At 38.6% G+C, this 24,426-nt stretch overlaps 1 protein-coding gene across 2 annotated transcripts; it reads right to left on the bottom strand.

The window, feature by feature from the left end:
- Positions 1 to 683: 683 nt before the first annotated feature.
- On the bottom strand, positions 684 to 23,485 carry KCNA3 (potassium voltage-gated channel subfamily A member 3). Of its 2 annotated transcripts, XM_007977626.3 has the most exons (3): positions 20,026 to 23,485; positions 16,781 to 16,902; positions 684 to 9,435 (listed from the first exon to the last, which is right to left on the bottom strand). In XM_007977626.3, the coding sequence occupies exon 1, from the start codon at positions 23,351 to 23,353 to the stop codon at positions 21,626 to 21,628; it is 1,728 nt and encodes a 575-aa protein (XP_007975817.3). In that variant the 5' UTR covers positions 23,354 to 23,485; the 3' UTR covers positions 684 to 9,435; positions 16,781 to 16,902; positions 20,026 to 21,625. The 2 variants fall into 2 exon arrangements, with proteins under 2 accessions (XP_007975817.3, XP_007975820.3); XM_007977629.3 differs by lacking the exon at positions 16,781 to 16,902.
- Positions 23,486 to 24,426: the final 941 nt, after the last annotated feature.

Raw genomic sequence — 24,426 nt, 5'->3', positions numbered from 1 at the left:
AGGTTGAACAGGATGGAATGGAGCTCCAGAGACTGGGATAACTTTTCCACTGAAGTGAGAAGGAGAAATTGCATATAAGAGCTGCTCAAACATTTTTGAACGAATAAATGAATAGATGAAGGGAATGGTGGTTGATTCAGTTTGAAGAGCTTGGGTTTTTATTTATCTTGGTGTCTCGCTTTAAGGTAAGGGGATTGGATCTTGAGGCTTGCTGAGGCAGGGCTAGGCTCGCCAATGTGAACATGGTATAAGACAAACACAATAGCAAGGGCTTTCTTCTGCTCTTCTTTAAGATTTTCTGATAATAATCCTCTCAGTTTTTTCACTTCTTAGGGAACCCAGAATTTGAGATAAGAGGGGTGTTGGGGGGAGGGAAATGTGGCTATACAAAAAGAACTGGGGATCAGGAGTCAGAAAACCTTGTATTCTAGTCACTTTCTGACATTTGCTGACCACATGACCTTAGGTAAACTGCATAACTGTGCATCCAGTTTCTTCTTTTATAAAAAGCATGTGATGCCACCTCCTCTGCCTATTTCAGAGAATATATATATGTATACTTTATATATTTAAGTATATAGAGTTGCTTTGAACTATATATACCTACTTAAAATATTATAAATATTAGAAAGCACAGTACAGATATAATGCCCCATTAACGTATATTCCAGCCATTCTGAGAATGTGGGCTAACTCTGAGGGGTGCCCTGTAGAGCTGTCTAATCTTGTCTAACTATACACACATGTATGGCATGCCCCTGGAGTTCTGTTTGCTAGGTTTTTTCTTGGCTACTACACATGCTGAGAGCTTGGCCTGATAGTGCAGAGATTCCTACTGGCATGGAAAGTGCCTGCAGGGAGCAGCATATTAAAATCACAAATTCAATACATTATCGAGACTAGGACATACAAAGTTAAAATAGCCTTATAAATTGCCTCCAGGAATAAAGGAAAAAATTAACTCTACCTCAAAAATTTACATCCACATTTATGAATGTCACTTTCCTCTCTCTTATTTCCATCTCTATTGCCACAAATTAAGACACAACACAAGCCTTTTCCTCTGCAGAATTCCTCAGCTACTCTATAGAGGTAAATGAAAAATAGACTGAAGATATATTTATCATCATTTATTCCAGATTCCAGATTCCTACTAGGTCCTCTGACTAACTTACGTCATGCTGTCTCTGATTACTTTTAGATTCAGGTTATATGGAAACAACTGTCTGTTTTCATGGCTGGCATATGGGTATGAACTAGTAATACCTGGCATCTACATTGCAAAGGTTAATGAATAGTACCTATGAATTCATTTGTGTTCTTCACCTTCATTTAGAAGCATTTTTTATGCCAAATCAGACCAGGCATGGGTGAGGGACTGTGCCACATTTATTCATTTCCTTGTCAATTGTGTGTTTTGAAATCAGATTTCTATTTGTTCCTTCTCTGGTGGCTCCATTTCCAAAAAAATTACTTCACTGACCTTACATTTTAAGATAGTATTTGTCACTAGAGTTTTAGCTCCTCATTTGGCTTTTCGAATTCCATGATATAGTCTCCTCCTCTATGACTAAAGTTATCAGATATCACTGAAAGTAAAGAGGATTTTTTGAAACAAAATAACCAATTTGTTTGTGATTAATGAAACCTATAAACAGTAGATATAAGGGAGAGAAAGTCACAAGATTGATAAGGGTTTTAGTACAAAGGAAAGTACAGAAAAGTGAATGGATGATTGAGTGGGTCCTAACTCATAGGAGGTGTGCAGCAATAATTATGTACTAATTTGTCTCTGTTGAAATCCAGCAGAAAAGTGTGAATTCTTTTGAATACAGGCATGGTTCAAAGAGGATATAGGTAATCCCTTGGAAACAACCTACATCTCTTAATTTACTCTGTGACCATTTCCAAAGGACTTAAAGATTTGGTCCCTTAAAATGAAATACTTTAGGCCTGGCATGGTGGCTCATGCCTGTAATCCCAGCACTTCGGGAGGCTCAGGTGGGTGGATCACCTGAGGTCAGAAGACTGAGACCAGCCTGGCCAACATGGTAAAACCCCATATCTACTAAATATACAAAAATTAGCTGGGTGTGGTAGCACATGCCTGTAGTCCCAGCTACTCGGAGGTTGAGGCAGGAGAATCGCTTGAACCTGGGAGGTGGAGGTTGTAGTCAGCTGAGATCATGCCACTGCACTCCAGCTTGGGCAACAGAGCAAGACTCCGTCTCAAAAAAAAAAAACAACAACAACAACAAAAAAAAAACTTTACACATAGTCACTAATGGAGTTCACTACCAAAATTCTATGACAAGAAAGCTTAAAAAGTAATTTCTCATGTCAATTGGAGGATTAGAAAAATATGTTTTGTTCTTGTCTCTAATAACTAATCACCACATGTGTAAAGCCATCTAAATCTGCACTTAGTTTTTTTAGACAAAGTAAAATTCCAGGTGGAAACAACACAGAGGGCCTCTGTTTTGATGATGTATTATTTGTTGACATTCCAAAAGTAAAAACACATTTGAGTAACTAGCTGTTATTAGGAAAAAGAAAAAGAGTTAGGATCAACATTGCTAAGCACAAAATGAGAACAATGGGTATATAAAAGGTGATTGCTAGAAATTATACTCTCTTACGATACAAAAACATTGGGCATACACAGAGAATAAATATTGAAAACAGAATGTTCTTATTTAATATTTGACCAATTCTGGATCTAAAGAGGATCCTAACCTACTAGCTTGGGAATATGTGTGTGTATGTATATACATATATATGTGTGTGTGTATATATGTATGTGTATATATATGTGTGTATATATGTGTGTGTATATAGGTATATATATGTATATATACGTGTGTGTGCACACATGCATATATCTGAGAGCAGGGTCATCTACATATTGACATCCATATCCCTGACATTGCTGTGAACAGGTCAGTGCACGCAATTGATGTCCAATACTTATTTCTGCATAAAATAATGTACATTTGCTGTGCCATAATTTACTCATATAACTAGTACAAAGCATAAAGGCACAGACTATTGTGAATAAGTTTTTCCTTCCTTGAGACTTTACTGTGTCTCCAACAGTGTAAGATAGGGAACACTGGAAGAAACCTAGGGAATGTTGGCTTTCAAAAGGCTTGCAAAGTGTAATACACAGAAGTCTTCATTACAGTCATGTGGGAGAATACATAAGAGTCTGCAGAGCTGGTCTCAAAGGCAGCTGATGCTTGAGGTACTGACAACTGCCCAGCTTTTGATGTTTCCTCTTTTGCAAAAAGAAAACAAGGAAAGAGAGGAAGGGAGGAAGGAAGAAAGGAAAGAAAGGGAAGGAAATCATTTGGAACTAATTAGTAATATGTGCAACAGGATTTCCTTTTTTGGTCTTTTATTGAATTCTCTATATAACATTAGCAAAGAAAACATTTTAAATCCAATGACAAATTTTAAAAATGAATCAGATGAAAACATCACATAATCAAAACTCACAGATATTTTCTGATATTTACTTAACAAAGGCCCAAAATTATTATGACAAGAACATCAGAGAACATGGCATAAAGCTTATTTCAACTTAACAATAATATGTGATAAGTTAAAACAACTCAATGTTAAAGGATAAACATAGAAAAACTAGAATATGTTTGATTTTATATCTTATTCAGAATTCCATTACTATCACTGCTTAAGAATGATTATTTCATTTCATAAAAAATAATGCTTATTTATTTGATGAAGAGAATTAAATTCAATGTTAGAAAATTTTAAATTCCAATATAATAAGTTCTAGCTAAATATTCACAGTAACAATGCATTGCTAATCAGTAAAAGTACAGCGTGTATCACAGACTGTTGACTTACAAGGGAAAGCAGTAACAGTGTCTCTCTGTTGTCTGAGAAAGAATAAAAATGTAATATTGTGTCATGAATTGAAATGAATATCTTCCTTATTCAAACTAAGCAGTCATGACATTTTAACTGGGAAAATTCTTAAGTAAAATTTTAAATATGTGGAGAAATTTCACTAAATATTTGAACTATGATAAATGTTAGTAATATTGTTATCTAACACTTGATAATCAATACTTTTTGAATAGTTACAGGAAATGAGTTTTCTTAAAATAAAGGCAGTTTTTCACCCCAGTCCCTCTTCTCTGTCCTCCACTAATCACAGAATAAATGTGATGAAATACAATATGCTGAAAAATGGTTACTAGGTTGGATTTTTTTTCCTCTGAATCAGAATGGATGCAGTTTCTTGTGTTGATCACTGCTTTATTCAGCTGTTCAGAAGTCAGTCATTATGATGAATTTTTAAAAAGGGAGATTAGAAATGTCAGTCAAGAAGATCAACTTTTAGTCTAGCATTCTGACATCAAGCGAATTCAGTGTCTGTGGTCAGGGTGTGCAGACTTAAATGTTTTAGGTGGAAAATGTTTGAGTATCGCCCTGTGGAAGGGCTATAGTCTGGAAGTATCTCAAAAGGTCTGACAAGAACAGCAACAATGTCTTTGCACTAAAATCTGAAAATTCCCAATGTATCTTTTAAAAGTAAATTTTTGTCAAAGTTTTAAAGATAATGGCAGTGACAGGATAAAAATAACATGACAAAAGGTGAATAGTATAAAGAACATAGGAGGTTTAGAGTCATTTATTGGCCATATTATCTTGGACTAGTCATTTGATCTTTCTAAACCTTGGTTGTTTAATCTCTAAACTTCAGATGACATTAGTACTTCATATAAATATTTTCAACATTAAATGATGTAAATGATCTTTGCGAAGTATGATGTAAGCAAATCTTATAAGTAAACTAATGCTAGACTCTATAAAAAATTGAGGTGTTGTATTTGTTATTTTGACCTCTGCATAATCTGTGTAAGATTTTGAAAATGGATTCTTGCAACATGTAGCATGTCACGTAGAAATACCGCATACACTGTTTGCTTTCCCTTGTACGTGTGTATATATATATTTGTGTGTGTGTATGTGTGTAAGAGCTTTTAAACTTAAATTATACCATTCTGTGGGATAGTTTCCAAAATGGTCTATACAGTGCCCTTAAAAGTGAAAAAAGAGAATATTCTTATTTGGCTTATAGTCATACAATTTTATGGCATTTAAGAAAAACACTTTGACATCTTAAAGTCAACAAAATACTTAACCCCATCCCCACCCCCAAACACAGCATTAAGAGATCACACCATAGAAACAATTTACCAGAAGAGATACTACTATGATTTGTTTATGATGGCCAGTTCACAAATTAGTGTAAGATACAGTATTAACACAATATGCTAGAATCACCATTTATCAAGTTTCACCAACTTAAAAGAAAAGACGAAATCACTTCTCACAAAGATCACAGTAATACATAAGTGACTCAATTACACCTAAAATGAAAATTCAGATTCACAAAACCAAAATGATCAGATTAAATGTTTTAACTAATTGCTCCACTAGTCAAAATATACATTTCCTATTATGACAGAGGCCTTTAAAAACTGCCCCCTTTTCTGAATGGAAGGGATATGAGACTAAACTTCTGGACAAATAATCTCAGTATGACAAAATATTTCTGTATTATTCAATTTCCCAAGCATCCACATTTTAGTATCCTTCTAATATCTTTACATCATAAAACCAGGAACCAGAATATATTCCTGTTTTTCAATAGGTATAGTCACCTCTTATCTGTGATGTGCAAAAGCTATCATCCTTCTTTACCTAACTATCCACTATTGCCAAACAGACATGTTTGGGTTATCCCTGAATTTTGTTTCTCACTCCTGAGCAAAATGAACTACAATATGGCTCGATTAGGCCTCCTCTGTATTCAAAAACATTCACAAAATTTTGTGAATATTATTTTAGATTATAGTCATTGCTTCTGGGACCAAAAGGGCATTAACTTTTTAATGTGACAAAAATGCACCATACAATCTGCTACAGTTCATTGATAAGCATGTTATAGTTGCTTCTGATTTGCTACATGTTTATTAAACTACAAAAATTTAAAGAGAAGATTAACTGGAACAGACATTCTATTTAGGTAACTCACTCAGCATTCAAAGATGAAATGATAAATCATAATAATTTAAAGCCAAGGTGAAAATAAAAGGTAAGATTTACTTTTTTTTTTTTTTTTTTTTTTTTTTTTTTACTTTTTTAGGTCTTGCTGAGGTCAATTATTAATATTAGAAACAAGAACATTTGGACTTGCAATCTGTTCACTCAAGTAGAAACATGTGGCATCTTAGTGACCAGAGGGGAGCAACATGTACATGTACACATATAACAGTCTGAAAACGTTATAGAATTCTGAGATGAAGAGACATACAGATTACTAAATTTAAAAAGTCTTCACTTTACAGATAAACTTGGGCTCAGAGAAGTTAAATGAACTTTCCTAGGGCACATGAGAGTTTTTGGCAGAGCCAGCACCACAGCACAGACACCTGCTTAAGCTCTACCAATCTGCTTCTTGTGTAAAAGGAGTCAAGAGATCATAAGGCAAACACTTCTATCACTCCAGCCTTTTCCCACCGTCCCCTGCTCCCAGGCTTAAAATGTTGAGCGTACAATAAGGCTGTGGTACGGTTTTAGCATTTCATAGACAATTTTCAAGTTACCTTAACATTTAATTAAACAAATGCTCTCCCCTCCTTTCTAGCTATTTCAATTAATCTGTTTTCATTCTGCAGACTGATTTTTCTACTTTTTGATCCCATTATAGATCAATGAAAATTCTGAGGAGAAAGAATCCTATTTTCTTTCATCATAATAAATTTGAAGAATGATATATTTATGATACTTTCAAGGCTTAAATCTTACTTCATGTATTCTTTCCTGCATAAGAAAATCTGGGTACTTTTTTCTTTCTTTCTTTTTTTTTTTTTTTTTTGAGACAAAGTCTCACTCTGTTGCCCAAGCTGGAGTGCAGTGGCGTGATCTTGGCTCACTGCAACCCCCCACCTCCTGGGTTCAAGTGGTTCACCTGTCTCAGCCTCATGAGTAGCTGGGACTACAGGCACGTACCACCAGGCCCGGCTAATTTTTGTATTTTTAGTAGAGTTGAGGTTTCACTGTGTTGGCCAGGCTGGTCTCGAACTCCTGACCTTGTCATCCACCCACCTCGGCCTCCAAAAGTGCTAGGATTATAGGCGTGAGCCACCGCACCCAGCCCTAAGTTTTCTTCAAAGCATTTCTCAAATGTGTATAATGAGAATTTGGGGACTGGTGAGGGCTTTGGAGATCACTGAATCCAGCACACGCATCTTGCAATTCAAGCCTGCAAACTGAAGTCTAGTAATGTAACTGATTTACCTAAGGTCCCACAGGTAGAAAGTGGATAAAAATTCTGGTCTACTGTTATCTAAACCAGTACCATTTTTACTATCCTTTCTGTGAACCATATTCAGTATGACAGTTTACTCATCTGACACCATCCTGTGCTTTTACAACAAAAATCCAGGTTTTGTCTTTATTTGAAACTGTAATCTGTAATAATAATTCAGATATTAAATATACTATAATGCATACAGTTGTCTCATTGGTGTTTTATAAAGGTAGTTTTTGTGTCTATTTTTGTAACACCTACTGATGCTTACTAAAACATCTGAATGTCTAAGACCTCCTGTAACAGAGTTGATCAGTTTGTTTCAATCATCCCAGCAGCTGATGTGCATTACTTTACTGCTACCCAGGCTGTGATAATTAATTATAAGGATTATGTTGGCTGCAATGGACTGACTATTCTCAAGGTCCAAGTCTCTACTAAATGGGCTAATGTAGAACAAAGACAAGGCAGTGGCCATATTTTCACTTCAATCACAAATCATCTTGACTAAAAGTTCACATAGCTCAAATCTGAGATAGCTGTCAGATTTTTATTTCATTTTTCCTGTAGTGATCTGGTCTCAAAGTTTTGACACAAAGAAATTACCAGCAGCTTGTGAGAAATTCATTGTAGACTTTGCCTCAAAGAAAGTTACCTAGATTGTATCTTTTATTTATCTATCTGTTTTGCTGCAGGAATAAGATTGTTTTAGTTACTGATTCTTATACAATGCAATTCATCACTTGTATTCCATTCTGTAGGGGATCAAAAAATTTATAATCTTGGCTTTGCTACTGAAATATTTTTATAATAATTAAAATTCTACAAGTGCTCTTATTATAACATAGCATTGTTATACATTTAAATAACACAGGATTTGTTATTTATGCATTTGTTCAGGTATATTTTGAAACTAAAATATGGAAATAAAAAAGGGTTCTATATAATAAATTTTCACAGTTTGACTTTCCATAAGGCTTATGAAATAATATACAAATAGCTACCATTCTGCTGAAATGTCACAGTAAATACATTAATGGCACAGAAGTGAAATGTCCCCAAATGGGAAACCATCTTCATGACCTTCTAAATCTCTTTTCCAACTAAAACTTTTTTAAATTGAAAAAGAGTTCCATTTCTAAAAGAATATAAAAATAGAAAATGAGTTAAGGAAACTTTTACATATATAATTTTGAAGGAAAAGTTATAAACATTAGATGAAATATTATATATATCTTTAAGAATGTGCTTTGTCTCACCACATCAAACATCCCATGAAAACAAAATTAAACGAATATATAACATATGAACTGTTGAAAGTATAACTAAATGTTACAATTTTAATTAAGATAGAATACTAAAACATTTAATAAGTACTAATATATCTTTGTCAAGTTCAGCTCAGCTAAAACCTATGAGACTAATTTGCAAATCTATCATTTTGAATTAAAAAATAAAAGAATGTTTAATCAAGCAAGGCACATTTCTTTTAGGCAAGTCTGTCTTTAATACCATTCATTTGGGCACAGTGTAGACTCACTTATTCATATGTAAATGGACTAATCTATGTATGAGAGCCTTTGGTACAAAACACACCTTCACAAATAAAGTTGCACATAACCCAGAATATGGAGTATAACATGATTATATCTCATGATTAAACACAGTCCACTACTTAATTTAAAAAAAAAAACAGTAATAGTTGGCTTGTTAGAAACAAATTTTAGGCTTTCTTTATCTGCAGCACTGATTATAGTTTTTGGATGATTCGATTTCATCAAAATGTCAAAAGGTTGCAATGATACCTTAATATTTTTAGCATTCTTCATCTCTTGATCAAATATATCTTTTATATGCGTGCATTATGAAGCGAATCCTCCAACTTCAGAGCTGTTCCCTTTATATAAAGCATTTGTTAGAGACATATTATTTAATGTCAACTGAAATAAAAACATGTGCTGGCAGATGGATCACTGCCCATCAGTGATATAACTGCTACTGCATTCTTGATCCAGGCAATTTAAAATGGAGCATCCTACTGGTCAGTGCAGCTCTACAGTTCTTTATGTGGGGGGCTTTTCAGGGATCTGTCAGACAGAGTAAACACAATGATTTACTGGTATATTTAACTTTTTAAAAACTATAGACTTTATGTCAATAGAAAACGTTCCATTCATGAACCAACCCAAATGTCTATCATTGATAGACTGGATTAAGAAAATGTGGCACATATACACCATGGAATACTATGAAGCCATGAAAAAGAATGAGTTCATGTCCTTTGGAGGGACATGGATAAAGCTGGAAACCATCATTCTCAGCAAACTATCCAAGGACAGAAAACCAAACACCGTGTGTTCTCTCTCATAGGTGGAAACTGAACAATGAGAACACTTGGACACAAGGCGGAAAACATCACACACCGGGGCCTGCTGGGGAGTGGTGGGCTGGGGGAGGGACAGCATTAGGAGAAATACCTAATGGAAATGACGAGTTGATGGGTGCAGCAAACCAACATGACACGTGTACACCTATGTATCAAACCTGCATGTTGTGCACATGTAACCTAATAAAGTATAGGTGTGGAGGGGGTTGTAATTCAACAGAAACAAAAATAAAAGTGGTATCAGGATAATAATCATAATGTCGGCCGGGCGTGGTGGCTCGCACCTGTAATCCCAGCACTTTAGGAGGCCCAGGCGGGCGGATCATGAGGTCAGGAGATCAAGACAATCCTGGCTAACAGAGTGAAACCTTGTCTCTACTAAAAATACAAAAAAAATTAGTCGGGCATGGTGGCAGGCGCCTGTAGTCCCAGCTACGCGCGAGGCTGAGGCAGAAGAATGGCGTGAACCTGGGAGGCAAAGCTTGCAGTGAGCCGAGATCGCGCCACTGCACTCCAGCATGGGTGACAGAGCAAGACTCTGTCTCAAAAAAAACCAAAACCCCAAAAATCATAATGTCTATATTATTGGTTAAGATGTGGGTTGAAAGGCTTAGAAGAATGGACTCAAAATCGATTCTATAAAAAGAGAGAAAGGAGGTACAATAGAAGATAGTGACCTATAATTGAAGATAATTTACCAAATAAATGTTTCAACATATAGAACAAGAATAGAGAATAATAGTCAAATTTCAATAATTATCAAATTTATGAAGAAGTAATTAATACCTCCAAAAGGCCTAAATGAAAGAAGTACAGAAACCTAGTTTACTTAACTGTTAGTCTTATTAACTTATATTTGATGAGAAAAGAGTTGAAGCCATTCTATAGCATATAGTTTTATGGGAACTTTGTTTTCATGTGTCTATATACTTTGACATCTATTAAATTACTTAGAGTTAGCTGCACACCAATAAGTTTTACCAGTTCTACCAAGTAAATGGTAATGAATAAGCTCAAGGACTAGAAAGATTTCTTATTTGGTTATATACAATTCTCTGATTGAGGTCTTGAAAATTATGTACTCTTAGCAAGCAAAAACCTTTAATCTCACTCAGTAATTAAAGTCGGTAACATGTTAAGATGTAACTTACATCTTAAAAAAATTTAGAAAGTCATGGGAAAATGAGCTGTGAGGTATAACTGATACTACTTTGAGCAATATTTAGGTCTACTAATAAGAAGTATCTTCAATTTATATGGTCACACAGTAAAATGCTCTTTTGAAATCAGTTAAAAGGTCCGCAGGCAAAAGGTCTACAGAATCTAGGTATAAAGCAATTCAAACAGTTCTTACTTGAAGAAAATATTTCTCACTGTACTTTTTGGTTACCCAGTAAATTTTGCTCTTTAGAAGTCTGACACATAGTCACTCTTGTTTAACATGCTTTTCATAATAATTTCTTATAGAAGAAATTTATTCATGACTATCTGATATTTTATTGTTCTGTAGTCAGACATGAGGTAAATACAAAATGTAATGGCACATAAGGCTGCCTCTTAAATGTCTGATACCTTGACTAAACAAAGTTATAATAGAAAATCCAGTAAAATCCATAGTGAGTTAAATCATAAAAATAAACAATATCACAATCCTTCATCCAAAACCAGAAAAAAACACAAATATAGATTTCAATCCTATATTTTGTGTCATTTCTTTAAAAATCCCTAACAACATTTTTCTCAGAAGAGAAAAATGATCTTTATCCTACGTGAGCTTAACTGTGTAAAGTGATGTAAGGAGAAAAGAGTTTCTAATTTCTGCTGGTCTACATATGTAAACTCAGGCACATATGTTAGTTTCAAATTTGTTGACACATTTGGTAAGGAAATTGTGCCACTTGGGTATGCAGAGGCAAGAGTCAGGTCATTCTCTGGTCTGGTTTGCCTGAGAAATCCAGGGAAAGGAGGAAATTCAAAGGGGGTGTGGGGAAAGTTCCTCTTATTAGGAGAATCCTCATTTCCTACTGCAGAGGAAAGTGCCTCGGTTACAATATTACAAAAAAATCATGGTAATATGTGCAGTAGTCATATCAATGCTTTTTTTTTTTTTTTTTTTTTTGAGATGGAGTCTCGCTCTGTGGCCGGATCTCAGCTCACTGCAAGCTCCGCCTTCCGGGTTCACGCCATTCTCCTGCCTCAGCCTCCCGAGTAGCTGCGACTACAGGCGCCCGCCACCTCGCCCGGCTAGTTTTTTGTATTTGTTTAGTAGAGACGGGGGTTTCACCGTGTTAGCCAGGATGGTCTCGATCTCCTGACCTCGTGATCCGCCCGTCTCGGCCTCCCAAAGTGCTGGGATTACAGGCTTGAGCCACTGTGCCCGGCCGCTACCAATGCTTTAATCAGTTTCAGTCAGTACATACTATATGTGTTGGTATTTCAATGCCGCTAGGAATCTCCCAACACTAAGAACTAAATGCTGCTGGATTGTCTTCACCTTCCATCTAATTATTTAGAAGTAGTTTAAGTTTTACCATTTTATAAATATCGCTCTAAAAATCTGCTCTTACTTTTCATTAAGTGATGTAAATGTCCCCATCTCCTTTCATGTATGAACAATCACTTCAAAAAATAGCTAATTTTTATTTTTAAAAATAGCTAATTTTTAAATGTCATAATTTTAAAATGTAATTATCATTACATTTTAAATGTAACCTATAGGTTTATAGGTTTAAATGTAATTATAGGTTATTGAAATGTAATTATCATTACATTTTAAAATTAGGTTATTTTGCAAAAGATACCCAGTCAGTCCATATCTACAGTGATGTAATTCTGTAATGTGATTCACTAGTGAAATCTAATGTTTGATTCAATCAGCTTCCATAGTAATGAAGACTTAATGGATTTTTAGGACTCATCATTAACTGAAACTGAGACTGAACTTATAGGGAAGTTTCTTAGAATGTCTGCTAGATAGATAAGTCCTTTGGAGATATCACTTGTTTGTTCTGATTTTGCTGTGCCATCCTGGTGAATTAGTCAACACGTTTATGTTATCATTAATAAAAAGCACTCTGTTAGCTATTATGTATGAAAAAACATGGTCTTTGTGAAGGATTCTAACTTCCAGGTATCCTTAGTGACTAGGTACCCTCAATGATATCTCATATAAGGTAACAGTTAAGTTACTTACATTAAGGGATTCCATCCCCATAATTGGGTGGCATAATACTTCTTGTGGAAAACTTGCTGGAGCATGTTTTAACAAATGCAAGCCTTCTACAGTGAATTGATTACAAGGAATTTTGTCCTTCAGAGCATGATGAGGAGTGTAAACCACATAGTGATTAAATGAAGCATAGATGCATGACACGAAAATTTTGTTTATAGGTTAAAACACCTCAAATTGGAAGGTAATTTCCTTCCTCTCATCTCTCCTTCCAATAGATACTTATTGGGCACCAACTGTATTTCAGGTACTATGTCAGGTCTTTGGTGATACAGCACACTGAGCAGACAAAACTCCTTGTCCTCATGGAAGGCAATGGAAAACATACAATAAACAAAATAAATAAAATACCTAATACATTAGAGGGAAAATTAAGCAGAGAAAGGATACAGAGAGTGTTTTGAGGCTGCAATTTTAAATAGTGTGGCTAGGGAAGGCTTCAATGTGAAAGTGACACCTGAAGGAGGTGACGGAGGCAGCCATGCAGCTATCAGATGCTAGAACATTCTAGGCAGGGAGAACAACAATAAACACAAAGCCCCCAAGGTGGAGTATGCCTGGTGTATTTGAAGAAGATCAAGGTGGCCAATGTGGCTGCAGCACAGGATCAAGTGAGAGAGGAGTTGGAAATTAGGTCAAAAGGGTAAGGAGGGCAAAATGAGACAGGGCCTTGCAGGCCATTGTAAAAAAGCCTTTAGCTGGTACTCTGTGTGAAATGGGGTGCCAAACGGTGGTTTTGACACAAAGATGTAATACAATTTGATAACTGTTTTAAAAGAATCACCCTGGTTGTTATATTGAGAATAGACTCAAATAAGAGGAAGAATGGAAACTGGAGGACCATCGGGAGGCTACTGTAAAAATCCAGGTGAAGATAATGATGGTTTAGATCAAGTGGTAGCGGTAGAAGTGGTATGAAGTGGTAAGCCTCTTGAAACATTTTAAAAGTAGTGTTAACACAGTGGATTAAATAAGGGATGTAAGAGGAAAAGAAGAATCAAGGATAATTCCAAGGATTTTATTTTGAGCAACTGGAAAATTGAAGCTGCCAGTAGTGGAGGTGGGGAAGAGGGCAGGAAGTACAGGCTTGATGGGAAGGAGGGAAGCTCAGTTTTGGACATATTAAGTTTGAGATGTATATTAGATATCCAAGTGGAGACGTCATGTAGGCAGGTGGAAATTCAATCAGGAGCTCAGGGGAGAGATCTAGGTGGGAGATACAAATGTACACACATAGATAGTTTAAAGCTATTAGAATAAGATAGAATGAAGAATGAAAAAATGAGAAAGAACCAGTAAATAAGGAGAGGCCAGAGAAGTAGAAAGAAAATCCACAGTGTGTTATCTTGGAAGTCAAATGAAGACAGTCTTCTTAGGAATGGGGAGGTAGCTGACTATGCCAAATGCTTCTAATAGGTCAAATTGAAATGAGAACTGAGAAATGACCACTGGGTATTGTTATATGAGGTTACCAGTGACCTTGCCAAATACACTTTTGGTGGAGTGATGGGGGGTGACAGCCTTTTGGAGCAGACTCAGGAGAGAGTGGGAAGGGACTCAGTGGTGAACAAAGAAAGATATAGTCCCCACTCTCATGGAAGAAACAGAAATTAATCATATAACACAAATAAATATAAAATTACAGCTATGTCAAGATAACATACTATATTTAACGCATTCTAAGACATACATTTTTAGATTTGAGCATCTATGAAATTGGGATGCACCTTAAAATCACTGGTACTTTATCCTTACAATTGGAAATCTTTAAAATAAAGTACACAAATAATAATATTTCTTATAATCAAAGGCATCTTACATTTAATGAACTATTACACTGTAATAGGGGAACTGAAAGAAACCAGTCATGAGAGATGCCTTGGAGGAGTATTGAAGTAAAAATAGAAGAGGTGAGGAGAGAAAGAGGAGGCTGGCAGTGAAACAATTGCAAAGATCCCCATTAGCTTAAGAGGGAAAGGGGGCTTATCCTGTATCTGGAAGAAGACCAGGGTGACTGGAGCACAAAAGGAGGAGGGGAGAAACATAAGCAAAGAGGAGGTAAGGTTGGATACGAGATCATGTGGGACCATAAAAGCTATGCTAAGCCTTTGGGTCTCTATCCTAAAAACAAGAAGACCCTGCAATAATTTTAGGCAGGGGTGGGTTATGTAATCAGATTTTGGTCTCAAAAAGATCATTCTGGCTACCAGGTAGAGAAAGGGTCAAAGAGTGCCCACAAGAAATGTGAGGATGCCATGAAGAGACCTTCACACTTATGTAGGATAGAGACGACAGTGTGGATTAGAGTGGTCCTGGCAGCGCCATAGTAAAGTAGACTGTTTTTAGAGATATCTGGGAGGCTAAATGACAAAATTTGGTGATAGGTTGAGTATATTTACTATTTCTATGAATATTATTTCATTAATAAATGCATTGAGAACACTAGGCAATAAACCTGCATTTTAAGTAAGGCTGGAAAAAAAGAAAAATGATTTGTAAATATTTATGCTGCACATATGGAATGAAAACGAGTATTTTGGAAATTCACTAATTTTCAGAAAAAATGAGAACATTTAGATCAACAGACAGAAAGGAAATGTACTTCAGGATAGGAAGTAATCTATGAACAGGTAAGGGGTGTGTGTGTGTGTGTGTGTGTGTGTGTGTGTGTGTGTATAATAAATTGTCCCCACTGCTTCTCTTCCAAATTACGTTTAATTTAAAGAACATGTTTAAATGTATAAAAATAAGAACCTTAGGATTCAGAGGGACTTCCATAATGAACGGAAGTTTAAAATAAATGTAATGGAAGACAAATGAAATAACAGTGCTGTCTGATATAAAACGTGTAGGCATGATGCTAACTTTCATTCTAAAAAGTTGGTGGGGGCCTCCATAGAGATTCCCAAGAGCCTTTGTGTTATGATATTAGGAGTGGGTGTGAAGTTGGAAGCTCACTGTAAGAGAAAAAGCTTCTCCCCAATCACTATCACCATACTGGAAAGTATCACCCCTGTATCTGCAAAGTCAGAGTCTTGCATGAACAAATTTATTCATAACATTCTTTAGACATGATGAAATATCATTTTTTTTCTCCATTTAAGTGCTGTATTGCTAGCAACCAGAATTCCAGGCTTTATTTTTTAGGGCAGAGTTCCTATTCCACACTATTTAGGTTACAACAATAACAACATGGCTCCCAAGAAAATGATGGGAGGCTCTTTTCCAGATCTCTTCTTAACATGCATTTGATAGCTAATGGTGCAAATTTTAAAACAGAAGAAAAAACACATCTGGTACAAAAGAACCCAGTAAAATCATGAAAACATTTTCTTTTTAAAATGTATTTTTCTTCACAATTTTGAAAATTAGCTCACGACGTCATTAAAAATCAAGACAAACATCTGAAAGCTTTCTAACCAGTCTGAATCATTTAAATTATACTTGCAAACTGAATATGAGTACATAAAGAATACTATTATCATATGCTATGTAGCAATGGCCATTTTCTGGCAGAAAGTTAAGAGCTGAGTCACAATAGTAAAGGTCTGGGCTCTAATTGGCTTCTGCCCCCCTTTTCCTGCCTTCTTTGATTTACTTTCTCTCAAAGGCTATCAATCACTTCCTAAAGGTATATAAAAAACAAGTGATTTCATTAATATATATAGAATTGCCCCCCAAACCCATACGGAATAGTACAAAAACCAATAATTGTATCCTCCTCAGTTTAAAAGGTCTAATACAAGACAGAAAGAAAAAGCTCCCACCCTAAAAATGCATCCCTAAATATCCTCGTCCACATTCTTATGCTCCTCACCTCTATCTCACAGTGTTTCCATAAGTCTTCAGATTATGGGGCACATGTGCTTCTTTGCATTTCTTAGTGGGAAGGGTTATCACTTCTATTCACAGCTGAGAGGTGGGAAAGACTTGGAATTGCTGTAGAAAATGTTGAAATTTTAAATGTATAGAAGTCAATAAGTTATAGTTATGGTTCTCAAAGGAATAGACTACTAGGATATATTATATACATTGTATTTATATACTATAGCAAAACAAATACTTCGGTATGTTATATGCCAAAAAGGTAAATAACAAATTTTATGGCAACAAACCATAACTTTAAATGTCTTCATACTGTGCATTTAAAATTTCAATACTGAAAATTTATTTCAAAGTTTAGAAAAAACTGACATAATGCTTCCTCCTACGTGTAGGTGTCTGTGGTTATGTCACCATAGTTGGTGCATCATGTCATTTTAAAACATCATAAAAGAAATAAAATAATAACAATGTTAACTTCCATGTTTCTATCTGGATTCATCAGCTGTAGGGCATATACATTTTTCCCCTAGGGGTTGATGGATGTGAACTGATCCAGTCACACCTCCTCACATGAATCTCTTGCTATACACAGACATCTGTATATTTCTTCAACACCTAAGACATGCAACTGAGCTTAACAGTGAAGCCTGTAGTTTGGCAAAGCTAGCTGGCATGTGCAAACATAGGCTCATTAGAATTTTGCTCTAAGCCCAAATCACTATCCATTTTCATTTCATAAATGATTTAAGAACTTAGAGAAGGGTCTACAGCTATTATGTAGGAAAAATTATATTTTAATTTTTTTAGAGCACAGATGACCTTAAAGATCCATGGAGTGGTTAGGTAAGGCAATAATGTCACAAGTTTCAATGAACTGGCAATCTCATTCTGCTTTTAATACTTCTGTTCTGAATAATTTCTTCCCTCTTTATAAGGGAGAGTCAAAATATTTACACAACTTTCTGGTATGGTTCTTCAGTAACTTAAGCAAAGCATAAGGAAATAGAAAAATAATTTGCATAATGCTATCATCTATTGTTGATTAAAACACATGAAAACAGAACATCCTAAAACTGAAAAATATCCATTGTCGTAGCAGTTATCACTAAACACTACTACGACTGGTTATACTTTCTAAGATTAAATTTAGATAAACCAACCATAAGAATATAATCTTTTGTTATTAGAAAAGTCAATCTCTTCATCTTATTTAAATAACTTATATTTGATCCTTATATTTGGTTAAAATATCTGATTATTTTAAACAGGTTAATTTTCAGTATACTGAAATGAAATAGGTTTCTGGAGATATGTTATCTACATGAACTCATTAATTAGTGACACGGGCTGAAGCCAAGCCTAAAAGCATAAGAGATTTATTTTGCTTTTCAAGTCACCTAATAAAAGTAGCACGGGTTTCAGAGCCAGAATAACATGACTTTAAATCATTGGAGTCTCCTGCTAGCTGTGAAGTCTTAGGGAAATCACTTAACTTTAAGCATCTGTTTTTTGCCCTCCTAAAATGAGGTTAATAGCACTTACCTTGTGGAGTTGACGACTGTCCAGGACATGGTTGACTCTTAATAAATGGTAATTATTATTATTCTTATTATAGAAAGGAAATAGGAAGACACTGATTATTTATATATTTCATATTCACAAAGCATTGTATTAATTATACAATGTTTGTGAGTAATGATCACAATATAATCTCTTAGCAAAATCTCTGATGCCATGTCATGGAATTATTTTTTGTAAGTGTTCTACCTATATTAACATTTACTATTCACAATAAACCTATGAGGTACTGTTTATTACCCCATTTAACAAACAAAGAAACTGAGGCACAGAGAGGTTAAGTAATTTGTTCAAGATCATATAGCAGAGTCAGGATTCAAATCCTGGCAATATGACTGCAGAGCTTATGCTTTCAGCCACTTTATTAAAAGCCTGGAAATAACATTCATGTAAGACAACAGCCATTCACTCAACAAATGTGGCACACATTCTGTGCTAGGCACTAGTACCTAAAACCTTCAAGACACAGAGCCTGTAGCCTTTAGGGAACTTACAACGTGGTGACTACAAGTAATCATATTACCTCAAAGTTATGAGTCAAAAGCCAGGATATTTCTCTGGATTAAAGAACAAAGGTCCCCTTTAAATTACTGCCATTTAATAACCATAAGAATTATGGCACAACCATAATTTACTTACAGAACTAATCAAGGTTTCTACATCTCTTGAATAAATATGAATAAAATTGTCATTGCACTTCGTTGACCTCTATGTTATTTTAAGAACAGACACGAAAATTATTTTAATGTAATTGTTACAATGTATCTAACATATTATCAAAATGTGTCATAAAAATAATTTCTGGTCATTAAGGGTACCAAAAGTTTGGTCAAGAGGTAGATCAATGTCAAAGGTTAACTCAAACAAAAAGCAACCAAAACTAGATAATGAAGTCCTAGTTAGATATACACAGATAAAAAGAAACAACAAATCTATGACCAGGTATATTTAGATTTCTTGCCTCTATTTGTTTGGTCTTTTCCTTCCTCAGCTCTCTCTTACAGTCTCAATCATTATTTTCCACTCTCTTCAATGCATGCATCATAAATATACTCCTAACTGAAAATACTTTATGGGCTTTAAAAATAGGGTTATTCTCATTTACTCTGGAAGGATAGAATAGTCATATGCTATCAAAACCAAAAAACAATTGTGGATAATGTATAATTTATATAATATATATGAAACAGAATGACTATGTTTAAATAAAAAGTTACTCTTATTTTATGTTTAACCATTTTTTGTTTCAAAAAACTGTACCACTGCTTACTATTAAATAATTATGTAAGTTAAAATTGGACCAATATCTAACAGCAGTAGATTCTGCCATTTATCCTTTTTTAAGGGGAAACAGGTTGCTTGGAGGCCAAGTGGGTTAGTAAAAGGAATGGAATAATTTTCAGTTCAGCTTGGGTGAAGGTTATTCTGAAGAGCAATGACTGTTTTTTTATCCTTTTGTAATAAACAATGGAAACTAAAGGACAGTTAGCAACATGGAAATCAAATGAGAAAGGTGAAAATTATTTTTAAAAAGACACCAAGCATGCAACTAATATAAAACTGTTGGTTTGGCAAATACCATCAGTCTCTATATGAATGACAGTTCCCTGGCTCTGGATAACAAAAGGGACTGCTCCCAGTAGATCACACAGTGCTCACCTGATTCTGTCTGTCTTCTGGCAACCCTTGGCATATGGCTGAAACTTGCAGGTGTTCTCCCGAGATCTGGTTACTTCCTGTCCCTCCTTTTAATTGATTGTCTGCAATTCACTCAGTTTAAAACGTGCATCCTTTATTTATGTGAAGTTTATTTAGCTTGTCAAGTGCTGTGATGACGACAGAGCTGTTGGGGGATCTGTTTTTGTTTTTTTTAAAGAGAAAACCTGAAGGTCCCTCATAGTAAGGTTTCAGGCACACTGATTGAATCTCTCATTTGCTTATGTACAGAACACTTTTACATTTGCTTTTAAATTTCATTTGTTGGCCTGAAAGTTCTTGGATAAAGAAAACTGTAGAGAAGCATCTTTTAAAATTATTGCCTAATAAATAGCATGTAATCCAGATCATGCCTTATTGTGGTTAATATCTAACATTCCAAACACCATATTTTCCTTCTTGATTCAGTCATTATGGAATGACATAATGATTTTCATAGTCAAAAAATGCATTTGGGATTCATTTCACCTCCTTAAGAGTCTCAGACTTAACTTTTTTTGTGCGGCTTATTCAAACAGTGGTTTTCCTTATGAAATCATGTAAGTAGGAACCATCTGGAAAGGTTACTGTGGAAACGGCAGGGGCTGGGAGGTGGGGCTAGAGAGCAAGAGATGCCATGACAACCTTTTTCGGGTTTCCCAGGAAACATGGGTTGCTATGGGAACTGCATCAGTCAGGTCCGAATTAGTAACTTCCGCTGGAAAGGGTGTCTGCCACTTTAATCTTCTTGTGATACTGCCGAAGCTTATCTCTCAGATGCATTAGGAAATTTTTTGTTTCTCTCAGCAGCACTGAAAACATCTGTTTCTGGACTTTGATAGATATTGGGGCTGGGACATATGCACAGAACATCACAGGAATCTGTTAGTCTAATGCTTTAGAAATGCTTAGCAAGCCCGAAAGAATTAAACTAATTAGTCATATCAGGACATCTTGGGCACTTCCCTTTATTCAAAGTTGTAGAGACCCTTAAAATTCCGGGAAGGGGGATTCAAATAGGAATTTCAGTCAAAAACCAAATAACTCACGGTGGGTTTACAAGTCATTATCTAGTTAGACTCTTCACATATCTACAGGGTAGGCAACCGAAATTCATATTCAGGAAATAACGTTGAAAGGTCCATCAAACTGAAGCATCATTTACTGCGAATTGATGTACTTAGGACAGAAACAACTGCCTTTAAAATTCTGAGGTTAAACAGTTACTCTAACTGTTCTTTAGTTTCATTTCCTCCCAGGATGTACTACTCTTTTTAAAATAGGGCGTGTACTAGAAATGCAGTTTAATGTAAGTTTGTTGTTTACAATGTTAAGAGAGAGAGGGTAAGGGGGAAAAGGAGAGCTGAGAGAATGCAGCCCACTTGCAAAACAGGCACCTGTTTCAGTATGAAGCAGTAGGGAGAGGGAGAATGAAGTGTGCTTTCCACTTCTTCAGGTCCTTTCCTTGATGAATGGTCTGGAAATGTATAAAACAAGGGCATAGGCAGACCAAGGGGGCATGTTCCACACAATACTGAGCACAGCATGTCACTTGTATCATATATTAAACATCGGTGAATATCTTTTTGATGTTGACACAAGAGTTGGGATTATTGTTCGTGGTGCAGGTGGCAGTGGAATTGCCCGTTTTGAAAGGGGTCTGGGGGAAAGCGCTATGGTTCATACCCCCCTCTTCGATCACCATATACTCCGACTTACTCAGAGTCGAGTTACTCCTTGCTTTTCGGAGCTCCTCGGCTGAAGAGGAGAGGTGCTGGCAACTTCCCACGTGCATGTACTGGGCTTGCTCTTCCCCTTCTGTCTCCCGGTGGTAGAAGTAATTGAAGTTGGAAACAATCACGGGAACAGGCAATGCGATGGTCAAGACACCGGCGATGGCACAGAGAGATCCCACAATCTTGCCCCCTATGGTCACTGGGTGCATATCGCCGTAACCCACTGTTGTCATGGTTACCACTGCCCACCAGAAGGCATCCGGGATGCTGCTGAAACCTGAAGTGGGGTCGTCTGCCTCGGCAAAGTAGACCGCGCTGGAGAAAAGGATGACCCCAATAAAGAGGAAGAAGATGAGCAACCCCAACTCCCGCATGGACGCCTTCAGCGTTTGCCCGAGGATCTGCAGCCCCTTGGAGTGGCGCGAGAGCTTGAAGATGCGGAAGACCCTCACCAGGCGGATGACCCTCAGGATGGCCAGAGACATGGCCTGCTGTCCGTTGCCCTGTCGTTCGGCCAGCTCGGTACCCAGAGTGATAAAATAAGGGATGATGGCCACAATGTCGATCAGGTTCATGATGTTTCGCGAGAAGGTGGCTTTGCTAGGACAAGCGAAGAACCGCACCAGCAGCTCGAAGGAGAACCAGATGATGCACAGCGTCTCCACCACGAAGAAGGGATCCGAGAAGCTGGAGGCTCCCGCGGCGGCCCCCGACGTGCTGTTGCCGGCTGCATCGAATGAGTCCTGCGACGGCGAGGCAGGGTAGTCCTTTTCGTCGCGGAATTCCGGCAGCGTCTCCAGGCAGAAGATGACAATGGAGATGAGGATGACCAGCACGGACACGATGGCGATGCCCCGGGCCGGCCCGGAGCTCTCGGGGTACTCGAAGAGCAGCCACACCTGGCGCTGGAAGTCGCGGCGGGGCAAGGGCCGCTCCTCCTCCCGCAGGAAGCCCTCGTCCTCGCGGAACTTCTCCATGGCCTCCTCGCCCAGCTGGTAGAAGCGGATCTCCTCGGAGAAGATGTCGATGGGCACGTTGACCGGCCGGCGGATGCGGCCCCCGGACTGATAGTAGTAGAGGATGGCGTCGAAGCTGGGCCGGTTGCGGTCAAAGAAGTACTCGTTGCGGAGCGGGTCGAAGTACCTCATGCGCCGCTTGGGGTCGCCCAGCAGCGTCTCGGGGAACTGGCAAAGGGTCTTCAGCTGCGTCTCGAAGCGCAGCCCGGAGATGTTGATGACCACGCGCTCCCCGCAGCAGTCCTGCTCGCCTGCGGCCGGCAGTGAGGGCGGTAGCGGCTCGTAGCGGTCGCAGCCGCCGCCGCCACAGCCGCCCTGAGGCGGGGCCCCTCCACCATCCGCCACCTCCGGCTCCAGCAGGTGGTCCCCGGGCACCACGGTCATGTCGGGCGGCAGCTCGGGGCCTGCGGCGGGCTCCGCGTAGCCGGGGTTTACCAGCGTGTGGGCGCCGCCGCTGCTCGCGGGGCGCTGGGCAGGGTGGGCGCGGTGGCGGGCTGAGGGCGGCGGCGGCGAGCGCAGAAGGCTGAGGTGCTCGTCCATGCGGCGGGGAAGAGGCGGCTGTGATGGGGCCGGGTCGCTCCTCCTGGCGCTCCCCGCCCCTTCGCCGCCTCCGCCCCCGAACCGAGCCCGCCGCCTGTTGCAGCCACAGCCGCGAGGCTCTGTCTGGGTCTGGCGCGGTCAGCCGGGCTCCCGCACGGAGACGCCTCCTCCCTCCTCCTCACGCTCTCCGCCCCCTCCCCTGCGGGACGCGCGCTCGCCTCCGCGTCCCCTTAGTTTTCCTGCCCACCGCGCGGGCGCGCGCCCCGCTCCCGGGGACAGCCGCGGGCCTCCCTTTCTTGCAGCCCTCACGGCCCCTCCGTGTCAGCGAAGAGCCCTCATGTTGTACCTCGGCGCCCCGCGGGAATGCCCACCCAGCGGAGCCGGCCCACGGGGAGTCCCGCCGCCTGCCCGGGCCCCTAGGCTCCGCCCGCTTCTGGTCAGCGCCCCTCGCCCCCGGCCCGCGTGGCCGCGTCCCAGTCCCCAGGGTTTTTGGCCCGTGGGCCGGGAGAGCTCCACCGCGGCCCCGCGGGCGCCGGCCCCCTGGCCTTCACACCCCTTGGGCCAGCCCGGGGAGGGCAGGCGGGCCCAGTGTCCAGGGAGGGAGTGCAGGCCAGGCGGGCGCCCTGGGCCAGAGGCAAGCCTGACGCCGGCATCCCAAGCTCCCTTGAGGGTCGAGGACCGCCAAACCCTGGGAAGGAGCGGGGATTTGAACAATTTAGCTTCTGCTAGGATGCGAAGCCGAACGGAGTAATGGGTGCTGATGGGCTTCGCAAACGGAGTCCGAAGGAAGTGGATTATTAAAGGCGTTCGGGCCCTGCTGCTTTAGAGAATAGTTCACACCCTTTTTCGCAGCGGAGATTTCGGCCACTGGGAAGAATCAAGGACCAAGTTTCTGATTGGGATTAGCAGTGACAGCCTGGTCTTTACCCACTACACAGATTTCCTATTGGCGGGGAAATAAGAGGAAAAATGAGAAAGGAAATTCACGAAGTCTAAGTTATGTGGTTAGGAAGTCCGACTTTATGACTCAAGCCTGTTGTGGAAGGGATGAGAGCAGGACCTGTACCTAGACT

This window comes from Chlorocebus sabaeus, chromosome 20 (genome assembly GCF_047675955.1).
Source record: "Chlorocebus sabaeus isolate Y175 chromosome 20, mChlSab1.0.hap1, whole genome shotgun sequence".
Classification (NCBI taxonomy): Eukaryota; Metazoa; Chordata; class Mammalia; order Primates; family Cercopithecidae; genus Chlorocebus; species Chlorocebus sabaeus.
Note: the sequence above shows the minus strand (reverse complement) of the source record. Positions and strands in the feature narration are given on the sequence as shown.